Source organism: Boleophthalmus pectinirostris, unplaced genomic scaffold, assembly GCF_026225935.1.
Source record: "Boleophthalmus pectinirostris isolate CB_2022bp ecotype Guang Dong unplaced genomic scaffold, ASM2622593v1 HiC_scaffold_9, whole genome shotgun sequence".
NCBI classification, from domain to species: domain Eukaryota; kingdom Metazoa; phylum Chordata; class Actinopteri; order Gobiiformes; family Gobiidae; genus Boleophthalmus; species Boleophthalmus pectinirostris.
Window position 1 is genome coordinate 6,140,737 of NW_026571541.1, and position 20,261 is coordinate 6,160,997.

General features: G+C 37.8%; 1 protein-coding gene across 1 annotated transcript in view; it reads right to left on the reverse strand.

The window, feature by feature from the left end:
* Window positions 1-795: 795 nt before the first annotated feature.
* Window positions 796-20,261, reverse strand: part of efhd1 (EF-hand domain family, member D1) — a 40,658-nt gene continuing 21,192 nt past the window's right edge. The window contains exons 2-4 of the mRNA XM_055147986.1: window positions 11,784-11,931; window positions 9,811-9,945; window positions 796-7,823 (exon numbers count right to left, since the gene is read on the reverse strand). Of these exons, the coding sequence (XP_055003961.1) occupies window positions 7,689-7,823; window positions 9,811-9,945; window positions 11,784-11,931 (418 nt within the window). The 3' untranslated portion in view covers window positions 796-7,688. The remainder of the gene's footprint in view (window positions 7,824-9,810; window positions 9,946-11,783; window positions 11,932-20,261) is intronic.

The window sequence follows — 20,261 nt, forward strand, 5'->3', positions numbered from 1 at the left end:
TATTTATTGAAAAATTTCAACAACATCTGCATCTTTTCTTTTCTTTTGAGATATGTAATGTTAAACCTTTTCTTATTCAAATAAATGTTTAATAATAGTTTTGCTTAAACATTGAATCCAGAAAAAGCAAAATATAAAAGAATATCTAATATAAATAATGTTTCTATAGTCTGTAGCCAGCAAGCAGCTCTAATACATATTTGTTATGATCTCGCAGGCCAGATTAAATTGATCTGTATTAAGAAATAACAGTTTACATCACCGAGCATCATTACAGGTCAGATCTATGGAGAGGTGACCCAACCCGCTCACAGTAATAGGTATTTAATAGGCCTAGATATCATTAAGAAGTAGCCTATGCGATACATATCTCGATACATAGGCCACTAGAATGGTCAATGCCCCTTTCATAGCACATCATATCCTAACAAAAAATAAAAAATTGAAACGGCAGCCACAAATTGTTCAAAATGAGTTTACAGTAAAAACAGTGATACCATATAAGCTTTAAAAACACTGCATTTAACATTTAAACTGGTTTAAAACAGCATAGGTGACATGCTAGGGGATAGGAGTATGCGCCATTGTTTTTTTCTCCATTGGATTTTTGATTGGGGGTCCGTCACCTGCTTGTTTTGATGGTTATTTATTTATTTAGTTATTTATTTTATTCAGTATTTTACCAGGTAAATCAGTTGAGAACTAATGGAATTCAAAGCTAAAAGTTTATGATAAAAAGAGCATATATTAAAAAATTGTACTTACAGTTACGATAATTCAAAGAAAACATCAAAATTACTGTTTCAAGATGTTCTTTTTATTGCAGTCAGTAACAGACTCCATTCAAACTGGGAAAATAACACCACACATCTTCACAAGTGCCCAAAAATAGATATTTCATTCCATGTATTTTTCGATTTGGCAACTCATTCTTCAAATCTCTGCTTGAATAAAACAATGTACAAGACTCTAGATGAAAAACACATGTCACAGGAATGAACAGTAGTTTGACATGCGGAAATAGGCAAGATATGAACTGGACTTGAAATCCAGGAATAAAACTAATCTCTCAACTTGTATGAATCTCTGGGACATTTAAGCAATACACAAATACACGGAAATGGAAAAAGCAGTACTGAGAAATATACAGGTACAAAGTGTGCCATTAAGTAACTAGTTCAGCAGTTACTGTTTTGTTGTTTAAAGGTCACATATTCTGCAAAATTGACTCTCGTGAGCTTTAAGCCGTGTTATAATGTCAAAACATACCTGGAGTTGTTTTATTTCATTCACACATGTTTGAGTAACTCTTTATTATTAGTCTGTCTAAATCTCCAAAGTTCAACATGCTCTGTTCCACCCTGTGATGTCATGAAGTGGTAGTATTGTACATATATAGGCTGCACCTGAATATAAGCTGCAGGTGTCCACATCTTCAAGAACGTTTTCAAGTTCGGGTCATCTGCTTTTATCGCCTCTGAAAGCTTTTGTCGTTTTTTTACTTTGAGTCAGTTTGTCACGCTGTTTCCTTTTTGGACAGCCACATCAGTCGCCGTTAACTTAAAAGCTGCATCATCTGTATTTCTCCGAGTGTTTTCCATGAGGAGGGTGTGTGCATGAAGCGCAAAATAACTGTTCAAAACTTCCTCGGCGCATCACCCCCATCTCTCCCCTGCATATGTCTCCTGCAGAAAGAGTCTCTCTTCTGTCTGTATCATGTCAGTGTCTTGGAGGATTTCAGCAGATTTCTGACTCTCTCGGGGGCGGGGCTAGGTCTATCAATCAGGTATGAGTGGATGTCCGGCTACTGACGTTTGAGACGTTTCTTCTTGTCATTTACGCAGACGGGTAAGACGTATCCTCCTCTCTAATGTTCATTTAGCATCATAACTTCTTTTATCACATGGCGATAAACTGTTTGAGTACGCTGACAATATACTTGTGTAGCAGCTTCATGTTAACTCTAGATCCATATGTAACCGCACAGACAGCTGCGTTTTCTGCATTCAGGCATCTGCTGTGTTGCCAAACCATACACTGTATTTATGAATGGACAATGTGCCAAACAAAGAATCCGCCCATATATTCTCTGCATTGTTTTATTAGCCGCAGGGTTCAAAGTGTGAGAAAAAAGTAGCGGCTTATAGTCTGGAATTTACGGTAGTTGAATAGAGAGAGGCTGAAATCATCCAAATGATTCTAGTGAAAGTGCATGGAGTTTAAAAAGCGCTTCCTGTATTACCACATGACATCACAAGTGTTTTCAGTTGGAGAGAAGAACTCAGCCTAAATATTCAGGGTTTGTGTGTTAAACATGTGTGAATGAGAGACAACACAACAACATTATAACAAAGAAAATAGCGTAAAACGGGCCCTTTAAATAGAGAACTAACGAAACACGGAAAAGCTGTTAAAAACTGTACACTGTGACAATATTTTTTTTCCATTACTGATCAATATAATACGTTTTTAAAATAATTATCAACTAGAGTTTAAAGTGCAGTACAGCTTTTACTGCCAAATATAGGCCAAAAGTAGTGCAGTACTCAACCCAGACTGTAGAGGGCAGCAAAGCACTTGTATGTAAGTAGTCTGCCTGTCATTACATACTTGTGAACAGATTTAACAGATTTGTAAGGAATTTATATTGTGAAAAGTGCTTTGTGTTGGATTTTTTGTATGAAAAGTGCTCTATAAATAAAGTTTGATTGATTGAAATGAATGTTTGTAGTTCTTTGCGTAATTACATTGGAATTTGGAAAAACATAAAATATCTGATAATGTGGCCTCCTTAAAGGTGCACTATGTAACTTTTCTCACAGAGGGTTCACCATTTACTCGTTTCCATGCCGATGTTATTGCTTTGCCTTGAATGTTCCACAGTATGGCATTAGGCGTCTTGCATTTATACAGTTACAATTGTGTTTATGCTCAAAAATAGATTGAAAAACCAGCATTCACACTGTGCCCAGGCTTGCCTCTCCACAGATCTAACCTGTAACTCTGCCCGGTAGCGTCACCTGCTATACTGTGTAACCTTCAAGGCAAAGAAGAGACAATCAGGTCGCGGACTCTCAAACAGAAAAGTTCCAAAGTGCATCTTTAACTGCTACATATAATCTCCATGTACGTTGTATTTGCAGACACGTCCGCAGAGTGAGATGTTTGAGAGATCAGAGAACAGGAAAAACACAAGAATGACATTAAAAATCAACTGCATATACTTTTAAAACATCACAGTGAAATAGCTTTAAAGTGAACTTCAGAATTCGACGACTCCAAAAAGACGGAGGCTGGACCCACAAAACAGCAACAAAGTAAAATGGTCCTTCATGAAACATAGAAAAGTTATACAAATGGAAGATGCTTTGTACTTTGCTGATCTGGGGTCAGTTTCACCATATACGGTCAATAAATTTACACCAATCAGGCAAAACCACGGACAAATACAAGATAAGTCCATAGATTATCTCTTCATATTGGCACCTTTTGCTATGTGGGGAGCAGTGGACTAAAATAAACAATACAATATAAAGTTACAAGAGGATTTTATCATGGGAAATAAAGTTTCATTAGAGATTAAGTCACAATCTTGTCATATTAAGACCATAGGCTGTATAAAAAAGTGGACTCACAGTGCTCAGCTCCAGTCAAATGAAGTTCACGAGGCTAGCGGTTACAGGAACGAATTTGGAATAGTAATAGGAATTTATTTACAGACAAAATAATGAAATAAAAAGCCCAGAATCACGTTGAGCGGGTTAGTACGAATGTTTTAAGAGCAAAATGACGAGACTCACAGCAGCAGTTACAGAGAGAGGACTGACAGTTTTTCAATATAAAGTCAATTAGAGCCAGAGTCAGTGGAGCAGGAAGCGCCCCCATACTTACTTCCTATTTGGAACGCAGCGGTGAGCGGGTTAGCTATATCTGTTTACAGTCTGACGTGTCAAAAACTAATTTCTGACTGAATGATGCCACATTTAAACTTGATAGTAAACAAACAAATATAAACCTAGTTCATCTTAGTTGACAGAGATGTTTAAGTTCCAGTAATTCCCAAAATTACTGAGCATAAACCATGTCTTAACATAAGTATTTAGACCATAGATTGTAGGACGCTTCCGGCTCCATCGACTCTGGCTCCAATTCACTTTGTATTGAAAAAACGTCACCTCTCTCTCTGTAACTGCTGCTGTGGATGTTGTCATTTTGGTCTTAAATTTTCGTATTAAAAAACTCTACATGAGCTATTTTGTCTGTAAATCAGTTCCTACTTGGCTCCAAATACACCCTTATAACTGAAAGCCTCAATGAGCTTCATTTGACTTGAGCTGAATGCCGTGGATGACATCACACTCCCTCAGTCCAGGCTATGGTTTCGACTGATAAAAGCAAATTCGACTCAAGAATCATCCCAGTTCGAGCTCCACTTTTGAGCAGTTTATTTGGGATTATTCCGATCAAATATGAACGGCAAGGTTTGAAAATTTTATGTAAAAAAAATAATAATAATGGCAATGCGGTTTAAGATTCTCCAAAACTTCACCTTCCGTGTTTGAGTTTAAAATTGTCATCATTTATCATAACAAAATATCTTGAGAGTCTTAATGGTTTGCCTGATTGGTGTCTATAGAACTTGAAGCTGCACTGTGTAACTTTTCTGGTCTAAATGAAGATATTTTAGTTTTGCTGGTGGTAAAATAACTCAAAAATTATTCTCCACAGATCTGACTTTTAACTTGCCCATGCGGCATCACCTGCTTGTTTCCATGGAGATAAACAAGTCCAACACCACACCACACTGTAGAACATTACAGGCAACGTAATAACATCTCCATGGAGACAAGCAACCAGCAGAAAAGTTCCACAGCGCGTCTTTAAGTGACACTAACCCCAGTCACGATCGACGCCGCGGGAATACACTGTCTCCGTTTGAACGCTTCTTGTGCCTCATGCATCTGTGCTGTTTTAACACCGGATATGAATCACACACGGGTCACATGACGGGTCACATGACACTTTGACCTTTCACCTCAGGGTCACAGAAATCAGCTCGGACAAAAACACATGCAGGAGTTAACAAAGGCTGGAGGTTTAACACTGGGACTATTAAGAACAACAGACTTACGAAGAGGACCTTGGTTAGCGTTTTCCAGCAAGTTTAAATACTTTTACTGACAATACTAGACTTAAGGTCCTATATTACGTAATTTTTTAATTTTTTTTGAGTTGTGCTTCATTCACACATGTTTGAGTAACGCTGTTTATTTAGTCAAAACAACATTAAAGCTGCATTGTGTAACTTTTCTAATGGAGAGTCCGTCAAACGCTTTTTTAAATGCCTGTTTTTCTAGTTTTAGTTTTTTTTTTTTGAGGCATAAAACCGCTTGTAATTGAATAAACGTAAGGTAGAACTGTTTAATGTCATGAACATTCCAGGCAGAGCAATGACGTATCCATAGCAAAAAGCAGGCGACGGACCCTCAAAACCAAAAAGTTACACAGTGCGACGAAGCATTAATGAATGAAACCACAATGCTGATGTGTTTTTGCATTTTAAGTTAGAATTAAGTATAATATTGGAGATTTTTTTTTTCCAGATTTGACCAACCTAGCATTGATTTGCATATTTATATAATAGGCTATAAGTTTTACGTCAGATGCCCTACCTGACAATAATCTCTGTGTTTATTATACTGGCTTCAAACTGGCTCTTGAAGTTGGCCATTTTGGGGACAGAAGTGCAACATTTAAAAGGAAAAGTGGACAGCCAAAAAGATGCACTATGGAACTTTCTGTTTGGAGATCTGTCGCCTTCGTGTTTCTATGGATATGCCATTGCTCTGCTTAGAATGTTCCACAGTATGACATTAAACCACTCTACCTTACATTCATTCAATTACAGGTGGTTTCATAGCTCAAAAATGCCTAAACAGGTATTCTGACTGTGAGCGGGGTCGCCTCTCCACAGATCTGACCTGTAACTTGACCTGGTTTGGTTTTTATTAGGGCTGAACGATCTATCATTTTGGACTGAAAATCGTATAGTAATATAAATAATAATGATGATAATTTTAATATAAAAATGTTAATTGATGATTAATCGAAGACCTGGTTTGGACCTGGTGTAGTCCTGATTCAGTCCTGGTTTAGTCCTGGTTTAGTCCTGGTTTAGACCTGGTTTAGACCTGGTTTAGACCTGGTTTAGTCCTGGTTTAGTCCTGGTTTAGACCTGGTTTAGACCTGGTTTAGTTCTGGTGTAGTCCTGGTTTAGACCTGGTTTAGAACTGGTGTAGTCCTGGTTTAGTCCTGGTTTAGACCTGGTGTAATTCTGGTAGAGTCCTGATTTAGTCCTGGATTAGTCCTGGTTTAGTCCTGGTTTAGACCTGGTTTAGTCCTGGTTTAGTCCTGGTTTAGACCTGGTTTAGACCTGGTTTAGACCTGGTTTAGTTCTGGTGTAGTCCTGGTTTAGACCTGGTTTAGAACTGGTGTAGTCCTGGTTTAGTCCTGGTTTAGACCTGGTGTAATTCTGGTAGAGTCCTGATTTAGTCCTGGATTAGTCCTGGTTTAGTCCTGGTTTAGACCTGGTTTAGTCCTGGTTTAGTCCTGGTTTAGACCTGGTTTAGACCTGGTTTAGACCTGGTTTAGTTCTGGTGTAGTCCTGGTTTAGACCTGGTGTAATTCTGGTAGAGTCCTAATTTAGTCCTGGATTAGTCCTGGTTTAGTCCTGGTTTAGACCTGGTTTAGACCTGGTTTAGACCTGGTTTAGACCTGGTTTAATCCTGTTTTAGTTCTGGTACAATCCTGGTTTAGTCCTTCTGATTCAGTCCTGGGTACGATGTAAGTTTCTGTGATGTTTGCAAACGTTCATGTGCACTGAAACTTGATTTGAAAAAAATCGTGGATGAAATCGCAATATCTACCAGAAAAATCCCAATTCAGTTTTTTCTTAAAATCGTTCAGCCCTAGTCTCCATGAAGACAGAAAGGTTTAATTAGTACTACACTGTGAAACATTCTAGACAAAGCAATAACATCTCCATGGTGAACAGCATTTGACGAACCCTCTACCAGAAAAGTTACACAATGCACCTTTAAATGTCATTCATTATAAGAGCCAATGGCCAGTTTAAATCCCCTCATAAACAGAAATGCAAATTATAATTTCCTTATTATTACACTCTTATTCTAAGGCTTAGTATTTTTTAGTTGACTTGTTTAGTTGCGCTACTTCATACGCCAAGATCATCCGACAAAACCTGTAACATTTAACGTTTAAGAGGAAAAACATAAAATGGTGGTGTTGAAAATGGTTCTTACGGAAGCAGAGAAATAACATGTCTTAAAATCCTTACAGTAAAAGTGGTTTGCATAAGGCTTGGTTAACCACAGAAACACGGTAAGTTCTTCTGCATATCTAGTCACTGTTTGCAGCTATTGAACGCTATAGAACATTTAAAACAACATAAAAATACTTACAAACTCAACACTGACCGTCTCTAAAAAATCAAAACGACCGGACTGACCAGACTTCGTTATAGGCGCTTAAAACCTTCCCACATTTAGTGCTGTTTCTCGTATGTTGTGGCATTGTGAACTAAATGAGGTATTCAGGTGAGTTGTATTTTGAAGGTAAAGTGCCAATTTGTGCCAGATTTAACCTACGTTGAAGTGACGCCCGCGGATTCACGAGCAGAAGGCGGACTGCAGCTGTTTGAACGCTGCTCTGCGCTGTTTCTTGTCCTCCTCTTGCCTCTTCCGCTCCTCTTTCTCTTCTCGGATCTCCGCTTCGAACTTGCTGCCCTGAGACAAAGCCTGTGCCTGGAAAACACAATGAAAAGGTTAGTGCTCGAAATAATAGAGACAGACTGATATCTTGAGCCAATATTTGCCCTTTTTCGCATGACGGCACTGTGTAACTTTTCTGGCGAAGGGTCCGCCATATGATTGTGGCCAAGGAGATGTTGTTGCTATGTGTGGAATGTCCCGGTATGGCATTAAACATTAAATATGTTGTTTTTACTCAATAATATGGGTTTGTATTGACTTAAAAACTTGCATTTTTACTGTGAGTGGCAAGCACATAGGTTTTGTCTCAGGTTTGGCGGTGACATTATCAGCTAACCCTGCCCCATTACCAGTGTTGGGAAGGTGACTTTTAAAATGTATTCCCCTACAGATTACAGATTACATACCCTAAAATGTAGTTTGTAACGGAATCCATTAAGTTACTTAAAGTGAGTAACGTAATCTGAATACTTTGGATTACTTGTATTGTCATGCTTTTTAAAACTACATGAATGTAACAACCACATCCTGAAAATTCTTGTTTGTTCTCTTCAAACTGGCTGTTGAGCCCAAGTCTCCATGAAGAGGCAGTTGTTTGCTGTAGAGAAGCAAAGACTTGGATCTTGACATGAGAAGTTTTGTCTGCTAATAGCAATAAAACGCCCAGTCTTTCCTTAACTATATAAAAATATTATTGATAGAGAAATGCTTTATGCTATATGAGATCACCTTAAATTATGTCCACCCTACTTTTAGGTGTCATATTGTTTAGACCTGGTTTAGTCCTGGTTTAGACCTGGTTTTAGTCCTAGTTTAGTCCTGGTTTAGTCCTGGTTTTAGTCCTGCTTTTAGACCTGGTTTAGTCCTGGTTTAGTCCTGGTTTACTCCTGCTTTTAGACCTGGTTTAGACCTGGTTTAGTCCTGGTTTTAGTCCTGCTTTTAGATTTGGTTTAGACCTGGTTTAGTCCTGGTTTTAGTTCTGGCTTAGTCCTGGTTTAGCCCAAAATGTGAAAACAGGAAAATACTGCCATGTAATCCATTTATTTTAACAAAGTAACTGTAATCCAATTACCACTCACTGAAACATTAACTGTAACTGAATACAGTTACTCATAATTTGTACTCTGATTACGTAACACCGGTACATGTAATCTGTTACTCCCCAACACTGACCATTACACAAACTGATAGGTTACTTGATTAACAGATTCATTATATGAAATTGTTTACTTTTTATGTGATGCACACAGCAAAAACCAAACAGCACATCTTTATAAGAAAGGGTAAAATGGGATAAGAAGTTGCGTGTATATTTTATGAATGCTTTCCGAAAAACACACAGAGTCTGGGCAGGTCCAAAATTAGTGATAGTTGGTTTCATTTTCCATTGTCCTTCTAAAATGATTGTTTAGCCGATAACAGTGATGTTGAAGTTTGTAACAGATTTCCCGTTGCTTGTTGGTGATGAGATATTTGTGAGGTCATGTCCAAACATTTTTCCATGGAATATTGTCAGTAGAGTCGAGTTGCTGACACTGCACGACTAGGGCTCCGTTTGGGAGGTGCACTTGTGGTGATAGTCGCTTTTTTTTTGTGACGACTCATTAAAAGGCAAGTTTAATTGAAGATGAAGCCAAGTAAGGTCCATCACCAGCTTGTTTCTATGGATATGTCATTGCTTGGCTACAGTATGACTTTAAACAGCCCTACCTTTATTATTTTTTATCTACATTTATATTTATCTACATTTATTCAATTACAGGTGGTTTTATAGCTCAAAAATTCCTAAAAATACAGGCATTCTGAGTGTGAGTGGGGTCGCCTCTCCACAGATCTGACCTGTAACTTTGTCTGGTTTGGTCTCCATAAAGATAGAAAAAGCTTAATACCATACAGAGAAGCATTCCAGACAAAACAATGGAGAAACTCCATGGAGAAAAGCGTTTGACGGACTCTCCACCAGAAAAGTTACACAATGCACCTTTAAGATTAGGAGCAGAGTTAGAAGCTGTGTTGTTACCTTGGCCTCAAAGAAGTCCTTGGCCCCCATGACCCCCTCAGTGGAGACGTTTATCTCTGAAAGTCGAGCCAGAGCCATGAGGCCACTCTCCTCCTGCAGCTCTCCAGCCGCCGCACGACGGAAGATCAACAGGAACTGAGGAGAAGCAAACACAGGACAGTGTAAAGATCGTGTATCATGTATCCACCTGGAAGAAACAGGAACAGCTTTATCTTATCTAAACTTGATCTAATATGTTTTATTGTTTATTAGGGCTGGGTATCATTAAGGAGTTGCCAATACGATACATACCTCAATACATAGGCCAAGATACAATGCATACTTCGAGACAAAGGCCACAATACGATACATATCTCGATACAGTGTACTTTCGATTCAATATGAATTGAAATACGAAATTATTTAATATGGTTCAGTAAAAATAAAGGCTCAATCATGGCTATGATACAAAAAATCTTTGTTAAATCACTTCCTGTGCAAAGTTCATATGAAACACAAACATTTTAATCATCAAAACAGCAAAAATGTCAAAAGTGTTGCACAAAAGAGTTGCCTTCCTCTAAACAAGCAACAAAACTGTAGCTCTGTAACAAAATATTTGAGTAAAATATACCAAAAAACACTCTTGGCGATATATCGATACAACAGCCCCCAATATCGATACCCCTTCATCACATTACGCGATAAGGTATATCGATATTTCAATATTTTTGCACACTCCTATTATTTATGGTTTGTTATGGAGTTAGAGCAAGGGTCTCCAACCTTTTTTTTTTTCCAGTGAGCTCCTTTAAAAAATGAAAATGCCAGAGAGCTGCCAATTTCAGCAGTCGCAAAGAAACTGAGTAAATATAAGAGCCACAACAAGTCTTAGATGGGAGTTAGATGCTTATAAAACATAAACCATTCTCCATTTATAATAACATAATACAATGATGTAATTAATCAAATTTTACTTAATATGCACAATACATAGAATTCCGAAATCCCTTAATGAGCTATATGGAAAGGTGTGAAGAGCTACTGATAGGTCCCGAACTACACGTTAGAGCATCATTACCACTTGGCACCATCACCATACACCAATAAAATCTCATACACTTCATGAAATAAAAACAAAATGCCCATTCAAGAGTGACAGTCAGCTTTTTCTTATCAATATGGTAAACTACGAAATTCATAACCACCTGAACTCAAGTACATAACAGAGCTTCAGCTGTTCACCTTGAGCCTCAAGTCCTGGTTAAAAACAAACCAAAGCTGTACGCACCTGTCAATACTGTATCGTGTGTGTATGTGAATGTGTGTTTGAATGTGAGAATGTCTGAAATGAGAAAATATGTTTAAAGACTGTGCTTTTCTTAACCGTTTTGAAGTGTTTATGTAGGGAAAAGCCCAACCAGGGACAGGAGGTGAGAATCAACACTATCTCAGCATCGCATCAGCTGCATGTTCTGCCTGTGATTGTGTATAACTGCACTGTCCCTGTTACATAAATAAAGTAAATAAAATAAGTGATCACAGCCCCTAATCCTTTCTGGCTTGACTTTATATGCACATTGTGAAGCACGGACTGAAAAAGAGTTTAACATTGTCAGTGTCAAAGTCCATTACTTTTGATACTGACCACTAAAGACCCACATAACCCGACTACAGCTGCAGTTTGGGAGACGCTCTGAATCTCGTCTATAGTCATCACAACATGGTCCCTTGAACTCACCTCTTTTCCTTTGAGATTAAAATGTTACTTAGCTTAACATTTTTTTCCAAACACTAACAGATGGAGAGGTTATGGTTGTCATAAGTATTAAAAATCAGATACGAATCAAAACTAGATACTCAAGTGCAAATTACATTCTATTATCCAAATAATGAGTTGGAATCAATATTGAGTATCAACTTTATTACTTGGCATTGAATTTGAGTTTGAAGTTTCAGTATCGTGACAACACTAGCTGTCATTCCTGAATTACCTCTCTGAAGCTGAGTTTGCCGTCAAAGTCCTCGTCCACTTCCTTGATCATATTTTTGAGCCCGAGGTGAGTCTGAGGAGCCCCCAGCTTCTCCATCATCAGCTTCAGCTCCATCAGGTCGATGAAGCCATCTCTGCCTGTGTCGTATCTGCAAGACAAAATACAACAGATATTAAGTAAAAGGGACAGAAAAACACACTTTAAAAATGCAGGAACAGAAAGAGCTTCAAGGATTTTTCTTGGAATACTGCCACTATAGGGCTGGTATTTTTAAAGGTTTAGAGTGAATAAAAAATCTGTCACAGTGTTTGATTCTGTCTCATTAAAACAGATAAAACTGTTTTCTTTATTGATTTCCTAAACATAACCTATAGATTCTTTTAATTATTGCCATTTAACACAACAAATACTCCAATTTCTTCCTCCAAAGTTTGAACTTGCTATACCAACAGATTATTGACTGTACCTAAGCATTATATTCATCAGAAATCTTGATAAAAATCTGATTAATTGCACATTGTTTTAATCTAATCTGTCTGAGAATTTACACTCTGACTGAGTGACAGTGGATTTAACCAAATATAGCAGAAGCTGACCAAAGCATGGGTTCTCAATTATTTAAAGTATATACACGAAATTAAATTATATATTACATGTTTTGATAATGCCTGAGCAGAGCAGTGTCAGGTATTTTTTTTTTTTATTTATTTATTTGACAGGGACATTGCACAGTAAATTGTATGGCACAGACCAGTGTATTCCCTGAGCAGAGGCAAAGGGACAGCAGGGAACAACGTGGAGGTACTTCATAAAAATACAGCTAAAAAACAAATACCAACAACCCATCACCAGCAGAGGGTGCAGCTCATCAATGCTCCAAATACAAATTTACAAATATTTACATGCATTAGTGCTGCTCGATTATGAAAAAAAATCATTATTATGATTATTTTGGTCAATATTAAAATCCTAATTATTCAAAAGATTATTTTTTAGCTACACAATACATTTCATTCAGCATTTCTTTCTCAAAAAAAACCAAAACACTTTGTTACTGATAATTTACACAAAACTTTCAAATGGAAATTACCGTATTTTCCGCACTATTAGGCGCTCTGGATTGTAAGACGCACTGTCATTAAATCTATCTATTTTTTATTAAGTCTATTTTCTAACTTTTTTCACAAATAACACCAGACTTTAAACGAAACACAACAGTGTGATGGGTCAGTGGGACTTTGTTTGTCACGTTCACGGTGACTCTGGGCTTTGGTCAGTTGTGGCGTGTAGGGAGGGTGCTGTCTGGGACCGCTGGATTGTCGGCGTGTTCGCAGTGACTAGAAGTGGCACATTGCATTCGCTTTTTCGGTTCGTTCAGAGTGATGAGTGTGGCTGCGGGTGTTTTTCGCTGTGCGGTCGCTGTCTGCTCCGTGTGTGTTTGCGTGCTCTGCAATTGGTGCAATTGGTGCAGCTTTGTAGTTTACTGAAGTTGTGCTGGGACACCTGAGTGGATTCGTGTATAGGGCGCACTGGATTCTGGGGCACGCAGTCATTTTTTGATGGGGTTGGAGGCTTAAGAGCGAGCCCTATAGCCTGGAAAATATGGTAAATATAGGCTACAAATATGTACCTTAGAGAAGTTTTGCGATGTATAAAACATAAAATGAATAAAATATACATGAATAAGGCATAGAAAAACATAAATGTATCCAAAATAAACTATATATCCAACTGTTCTACAATCTCTATATTTTAAAAATGAAATATTATATTTATTTACAGAAAAAATATCCCAAAATAAACTTTGTTAAGCTTTAAATTGTTTCAACTCGATGATATAAGTTTAGAGATCGTTTGACACACAAATCAAAATTGCAATCAAAATTCAATTCATTGCACGACCTTAACATATTTACATTATTCCTACAGAGAGATGTCACTAATGGCTACAGCCTTGACTCTCTTTAAGCTACACTGGATTGTGCTACACTCCCTCACAGATACATGTAGGGAGTTCCAGGCCTCTGCTGCTTTGACCGAGAAGCAGTTTCTGTCCAAACGTGGTGAACCTTTAAGTTAAGTTCACGTCACAGTCTCTCTGTCAGCCCTCCTGACTCCTGCTTCTTCACACGATCTCACAAACACTTTTCACAGTCGGGGCGCCTGATTGTGAAAAATCTTACACACAAGATTAAGAACGGCCAACAGCGTGACATTCTCAGATGTTAACATTTTATATTTCTGAACAAAACTGCAATAATGATGTGACATGGGTTTCTTATCTAATATCTTGAGTGCTTGTTTGGATAAGCTCTGAAGAGGTCGCATTGCAGAGTGAGTTGCCAGGGACCATGTTGTAATGCAATAAAATAATAAAATGTGAAAAAAGTATACGTCTGAACTCTGGAAACACTGCTCACATGGATCGCAGAATTATTATATTATTGTTGTGTTTGCCTTCTGTCTGTTTTTTCAAATGTTCCATGTGGACCCTCTGGAGTGTGAAATAAAGCTCGGCTGATTTGACTGAGCATTGACTCAGAGAAGAACTGAACGAAGGGATCACATGTAAACCTTTAAACGCTACAGACTATTGTTCATGCCGGTAACTCCGCTTACAGCCATAGATTGTGCATTAGTCACGTAAAGCAGAGCGTATGTGGGGGCTGAGAGGTGAGCTCTGTGTGTGTCGGACTCTCCTCGTCTGTGCCAAGATATGCATGTTTAAATGAACTGGCTCTTTCATGTGTATCCATGTGAGAGGGAATGTTATCTAAGCATGTCTCACTGTCTCGTGAGCAACTTGTGATTGTCCAGTTAAAAACAAAACTGGCACTCAAGGAAAAACAAAGTAAAATGTGATTTATTTAAAGTGCCTATATTACAATATTTTCAGATTTACTGTATGTTATAATGTTGTTTCCTCATCACAAACAGACACTACTGGTCAAAATTATTAGAACACCACAATTTTTCCTGTCTTTTACTGTTTACTGTTGACCAAAATATATTATATTCTAAACTTTTGATTCATGAAAGTGTCCACCTTTGGCAGATATAACAGCTGAACACACTCGTGGCTTCTTCTTTTTACAATAAAAATCAAATATTGTTCATAAAGTTCTTCCCAAGTCTGTTGCAGAAGTTTCCATAAACGTGTGGCACTTGTAGGTTGTTTCAATCGTCTGTCCAGTTCATCCCAAACCAGCTCCATGGGGTTTTCTGGACACTGTGCTGGACACTCTGCGTTTTCAAGCGTTATCATCTTGTTCTTTTTTCCTGAGGTTGTTTTGGCAGAGCTTGGACTTGTGTTTTGTTCTTTTATCTTTTTTTTAACCTCTGTCTGTTCAGTTTTTACCTTTGTACCATTTCAAGTTCTTCATTGGACTTGTACGACATGAATTGCAATAAATAACTGGAAAAAATAGTGTTCTAAAACTTTTGATGTTGTGTTTTGTTTCATTCACACAAGTTTAACACACAAACCCTGCATATTTAGGCTGAGTTCTTCTCTGAAACTGAAAACACTTCCACCTTGTGGTAATACCAAAAGTGGTCAATTGTATTTTTAAAACTCTATGCACCTTCACAAGAATAATTTTGATGATTTCAGAAGTGGAATTGCTCATGTCTATTTAACAAAAGATATAAGGGAGCTGTTAACTTGAAAACTACTGCTTCATGACATCATAAGGTGGATCAGAGAATTATGAGCTTTGGAGATGTCGACAGACTAATAAACCAGGATTACTCAAACATTTGTATAAAACACACCACAACTCCAGGTCTGTTTTTGAGGAGGTAACAACATTATAACATGACTTAAAGCTCATAAGAATACATTTTGTGTAATATAGGACCATAGCTGTTCATGGATTTCAGTTTCCCATTGTTGATGACATTTGTGGTGAAGATTGCACTGAGAGAAGACTGAGAATCTCAGCCGCACAATCAGTTAGAGTCGTCTGTAGCCTCCAGTCAAATGAAGCTCACAGAGGCCAGCAATTATATTGGCGAATTTGGGGCAGAAGAATTTATTTATGGACAAAATAGCAAAATAAAAACACCAGGATCATGTAGAGCAGGTTAGTACAAACATTTTAAGAACAAAATGACGAGGTTCACAGTAGCATTTACAGAGAGGGATGACAATTTTTCAACGTAAAGTCAACAAGGGCCACAGTGGATGGAGCCGGAAGCCCCCACATACTTACTTCCTATTTAGAAAGTGGCGGCCAGTGGTTTACCATTGTCCATTTATACACAGTCTATGTTTTAGCCAGGAAGCATGGATGCAGTGTAATAACTGTGATATTGTTTCTTTTGAGCCCCAAGGAAAAGGGAAACATTTGTCTAATCTAAAGGTTAAGGCCGAGCGTTGCCACACAATACAAAACATATCCTGATAAATATAGCAATAAAAAGGGCTGCCAAAATGAACTAAATGGCTTTTTAAAAAACAGTTTTTTATGTTCTCCATATCTTTAATATCAAAACACAACATTGTAACATTGACTCTTGTGAGGTTTTAGTCACGTTTAGTCATTTTGAAACCTTCTCAAAAACAGACCTGGGGTTAAAGCTGTACAATTAATTGAATTTTAATCGCAATTTTGATTTGTGTGTCAAATAATCCCCAACTCATATTATGGAAAAGCTTTAAAGCTTAACAAAGTTTGTTTTGACATTTTTTTTAAATATAAATGAGTATATTTATTTCATTTTTTAAATATAGAGATTGTAGAACAGCTGGATATATAGTTTATTTTGGATACATTTATGTTTTTCTATGCCTTATTTCATGTTCAAAGTATATTTTATTCATTTTATGTTTTATACATCACAAAACTATATTAAAATTCATATTTGTAGCCTTTATTTATTTTCAATTTGAAAGTTTTGTGTAAATTATTAATAACAAAGTTAGTTTGTTTTTTCTGAGAGAGAGAAATACTGAATAAATGCATCTTGTAACAAAAAAATTATCATTTGAATAGCCATGATTTCAATATTGACCAAAATAATTGTGATAATGATTTTTTCCATAATTAAGCAGCCCTACCTGGAGTTGCATTTGTGGTCTTTCAACTTTCGTTTATATGATGACGATTTAGAACAGAAGACGCAAAAATTGAGTCCCGTCTTCACTTTTTATTCCGTGTTTAGACAAGCGTTTTTGGGGAGGAAATCTGCGTGCATACGGTGATGCAAAAGTGTGGAAGTCGATTGGGTATGCATGCCAGGAAGCTAGACGGTGACACCAGGTGGTGATGTAAGTGACGTAAACACGTACACAAAGTGAGCAGATCTGACCAGAGTTTTGCATCTTGGGCAGTGTAGACGGAAACGCTACAGTGGAGCGAATTCAACTTTTCCACTCTGGAAGGTGGTTTCAGATTTTTTAAACCACAAAAATGCCTTCACCGTCTAAACGAAAGGCACTTCTGATAAAATATTCTGGCGTTTTTACCTGCACCTCGTGTAAACAGACTCTTTGTTATTAGTCTGTCTACATCTCCAAAGTTCAAAAGTGCACTGGTCCACTTGTAATGTCATTAAGTGGTAGTTTTCACATTAACAGCTACCTTTTACCTTTTGTTTAATAGAGATTGAAATTAAAACTGAAATTATTCAAATGATTGAAGGTGTATGGAGTTTAAAAAGCAGAGCACTTCCTGTATTACATGACATCACAAAATGGAACAGAGTGTTTTCAGTTTGAGACAAGAACTCAGCGTAAATAAGCAGATTTGTGTGTCAAACATGTGTGAATGAAACAAAATAAAACCCCAGGTCTGTTTGTGATGAGGAAACATTATAACCTAGATCATAAAATTGTGTAATATGGACCCTTTAACTATTCTTGTGATATGAAAATCTGTTCAGTGTCCAGACCATTCTTTAGTATCAAAATCTAGAGTGAAAATGTCATATTCCTGTAACACAAGCCCTACGAGAGTTTAACCTATTTCTGTAACCTTTATCTTGACCTTCTTGAGCCTGATTTACAGTAAACCAATAGAAAACCCTGTTAGAGTGTCTTTGCTCACAGTTGGTATCAGCAGCTGCCTGGGCCCTGATAGAGCCTGTATTTATATCCTCCACAGCAGCTGCCAGAGCGCCCTCACCACTCTCTAATCTGCCCCACACAGAAAAAAAACGCTTTTGTTTTACTCAGGGTCAAGTGGGAGAGATTGTCTGAAAACTGTGTAACGTCATCGCAAAACATGCTTAAAATCTCACTAATCCACATTCAGGAAATGCACGCGCCAATTAAAAACAATGAGGTTAAGACCGACTGACCCACTTTTACAAAACGTGTTGGAGATGTGGAAAACTGGCTCACGTGTACAGGCCAGCGTGAAGTTTTCTGATGTTTGTTATAATGTTTTTTCATCACAAACATACCTGGAAATGTGTTGTGCTTCACTGTGTTTTTAAACCCCATAAGCCTTCAATAGAATCATTTGAATAATTTCAGCCCTTGAAAGGTAAAAGTACAGTATTTTTCAGACTATAAGTCGCACTTTTTTCATGGTTTGGGTGTTTCCTGCAACTTATACTCTGGTGCGTCTTATATATTAAAATGGTCTCACTGACAGCCAGAAGAGGCTCTAGTTTTATGTGTCAGTATCTGGCTGCCCCTATGACTCCTCTGCCACTGTCATGTAGCCCTTACTATGCATGTCTCCTGCAGAAAAAGCCTCTGTCCTGCTGCAAGTAGTGAAATATTCAGCCGAAAACGATAATTGAGCAGCAGAAATAAAGTATGGAGTGAGGGACTGGCAGAAAGCAGGGATGGAGAACACAGATTCACGGCAACCAGGAGGGTGCACCATGCAATGACAAAACGTGGACTTCAGTGAAAACTGAAACCATTCTGTAGGGATTTAGAAAGGCTAGAATAATTCTAACTGGAAATGATGCCGACTATGATGACACAGAAGAGGAAGTGACGTTCAGTTTACCTCATGAATCTATGGTTTACCTCCGGAGAGCACCGAGTTGCTCAGAAGTGACACCGAGAATGAAGAATTCAATGGATTTAGTGATTTGGAGTGAGATGGAAAGTTTGGTCAAATTGTTCTGTTCTGTTGTTTATGTTATAGTTTATCTGAAGAACTGTTCATATGTGACGTTAACAGTCTGTTGATCTCTCTTCTATTGTTGTTACTAGAACTTGACATTCAACATGAAATGTCGGTTCCTGGTCTCTGATTTTATAAAATAAATTTCCCCCATAAAGTGTCACTTCTGTCTGGTGCAACTTATATATGTTTTTTTCTTCTTCATTACAAATTTTTTGGCAGGTGCGACTTATACTCCGGAGCGATTTATAGTGCGGAAAATACAGTAGATATTAACTTGAAAACTACTACTTCATGACAACACAAGGTAGAACAGAACATTTTGATCTTGGGAGATGTAGACAGACCAATAATAAAGGGTTACTCAGGCATGTGTGAATGAAACAAAACACAACTCCAGGTCTGTTTCTGAGGAGGTAACAACATGATAGCATGGCTTAAAGCTCACAAGAGTCACTTTGGTGTAATATAAGACCTTTAACACAAAAAAAAACATCTAATTTCTTCCTCCAAAGTCTGAACTCTGCTCCAAACAACATGTTTTACTGACAGACGATTGCCTGTAGACAACTCAATTAAAACACCAAAGCTGATAATTGACAAGGAAGGAACAGAATCTAGATCTCGATTCAAACCAGATTTGTCGCACAGCCCTATCATTTCTAAAAGCATTCAACTGTCTTTTTTTAGTAATAATCCTCGACCATTTGTTCCAATTATGAGTAGCAGGTGGACTCTGTTATCCCCTACATGACATGCACACCCGGATTGAGCAGAGACTAGTTTTGATGAATGAAAACGTCCACATGCTTCTGGCTGAAAGAGGCAGGACCAGCTGTGCATAAGTCCAGAAGATATTGAACAGTTGGCCTTTCATTAAGAACTGGTAATCATATGACTACCTGGCTCACACACTGAGCAATTTTTGAGACTTTTTTGTTTTTTGAGGAGTTTTTAACATCCTATCATGAGATTTTAACCAAATAAGAAGTGCAGTGTGTTGCGTTCAACGGACACGAGTAAGAGACTGCTGGATTGTGAGAAATTAACTATTTGTTTGGAGACTGCAAGAAGTAGCCAAAACACTAGAGGGGAGTAAGAGCGAGACCATTCCTGTTGTGTTCACCTGGTTTCTCCTGGACGCTGTTGTGATGCTGCAGGACACAGAGGAGGGACACTTTTGTCTCTTTCACAAAATCTGCTGACCCTCCCTGACCAGTCCTCCTGTTAAACTGCACTGAGACTTTTGACTGGACATGTTGCTGCAGCAAAACTTGAATTTCCCTCGTATTTCTCTCTCTAAAAAGGGAATACAAACCTATAAATGTGTGGTGGTAAACCTAGCCTTTTCCATTTTAATACATGTTAAGATCGTTTGGTTAATCTGTAA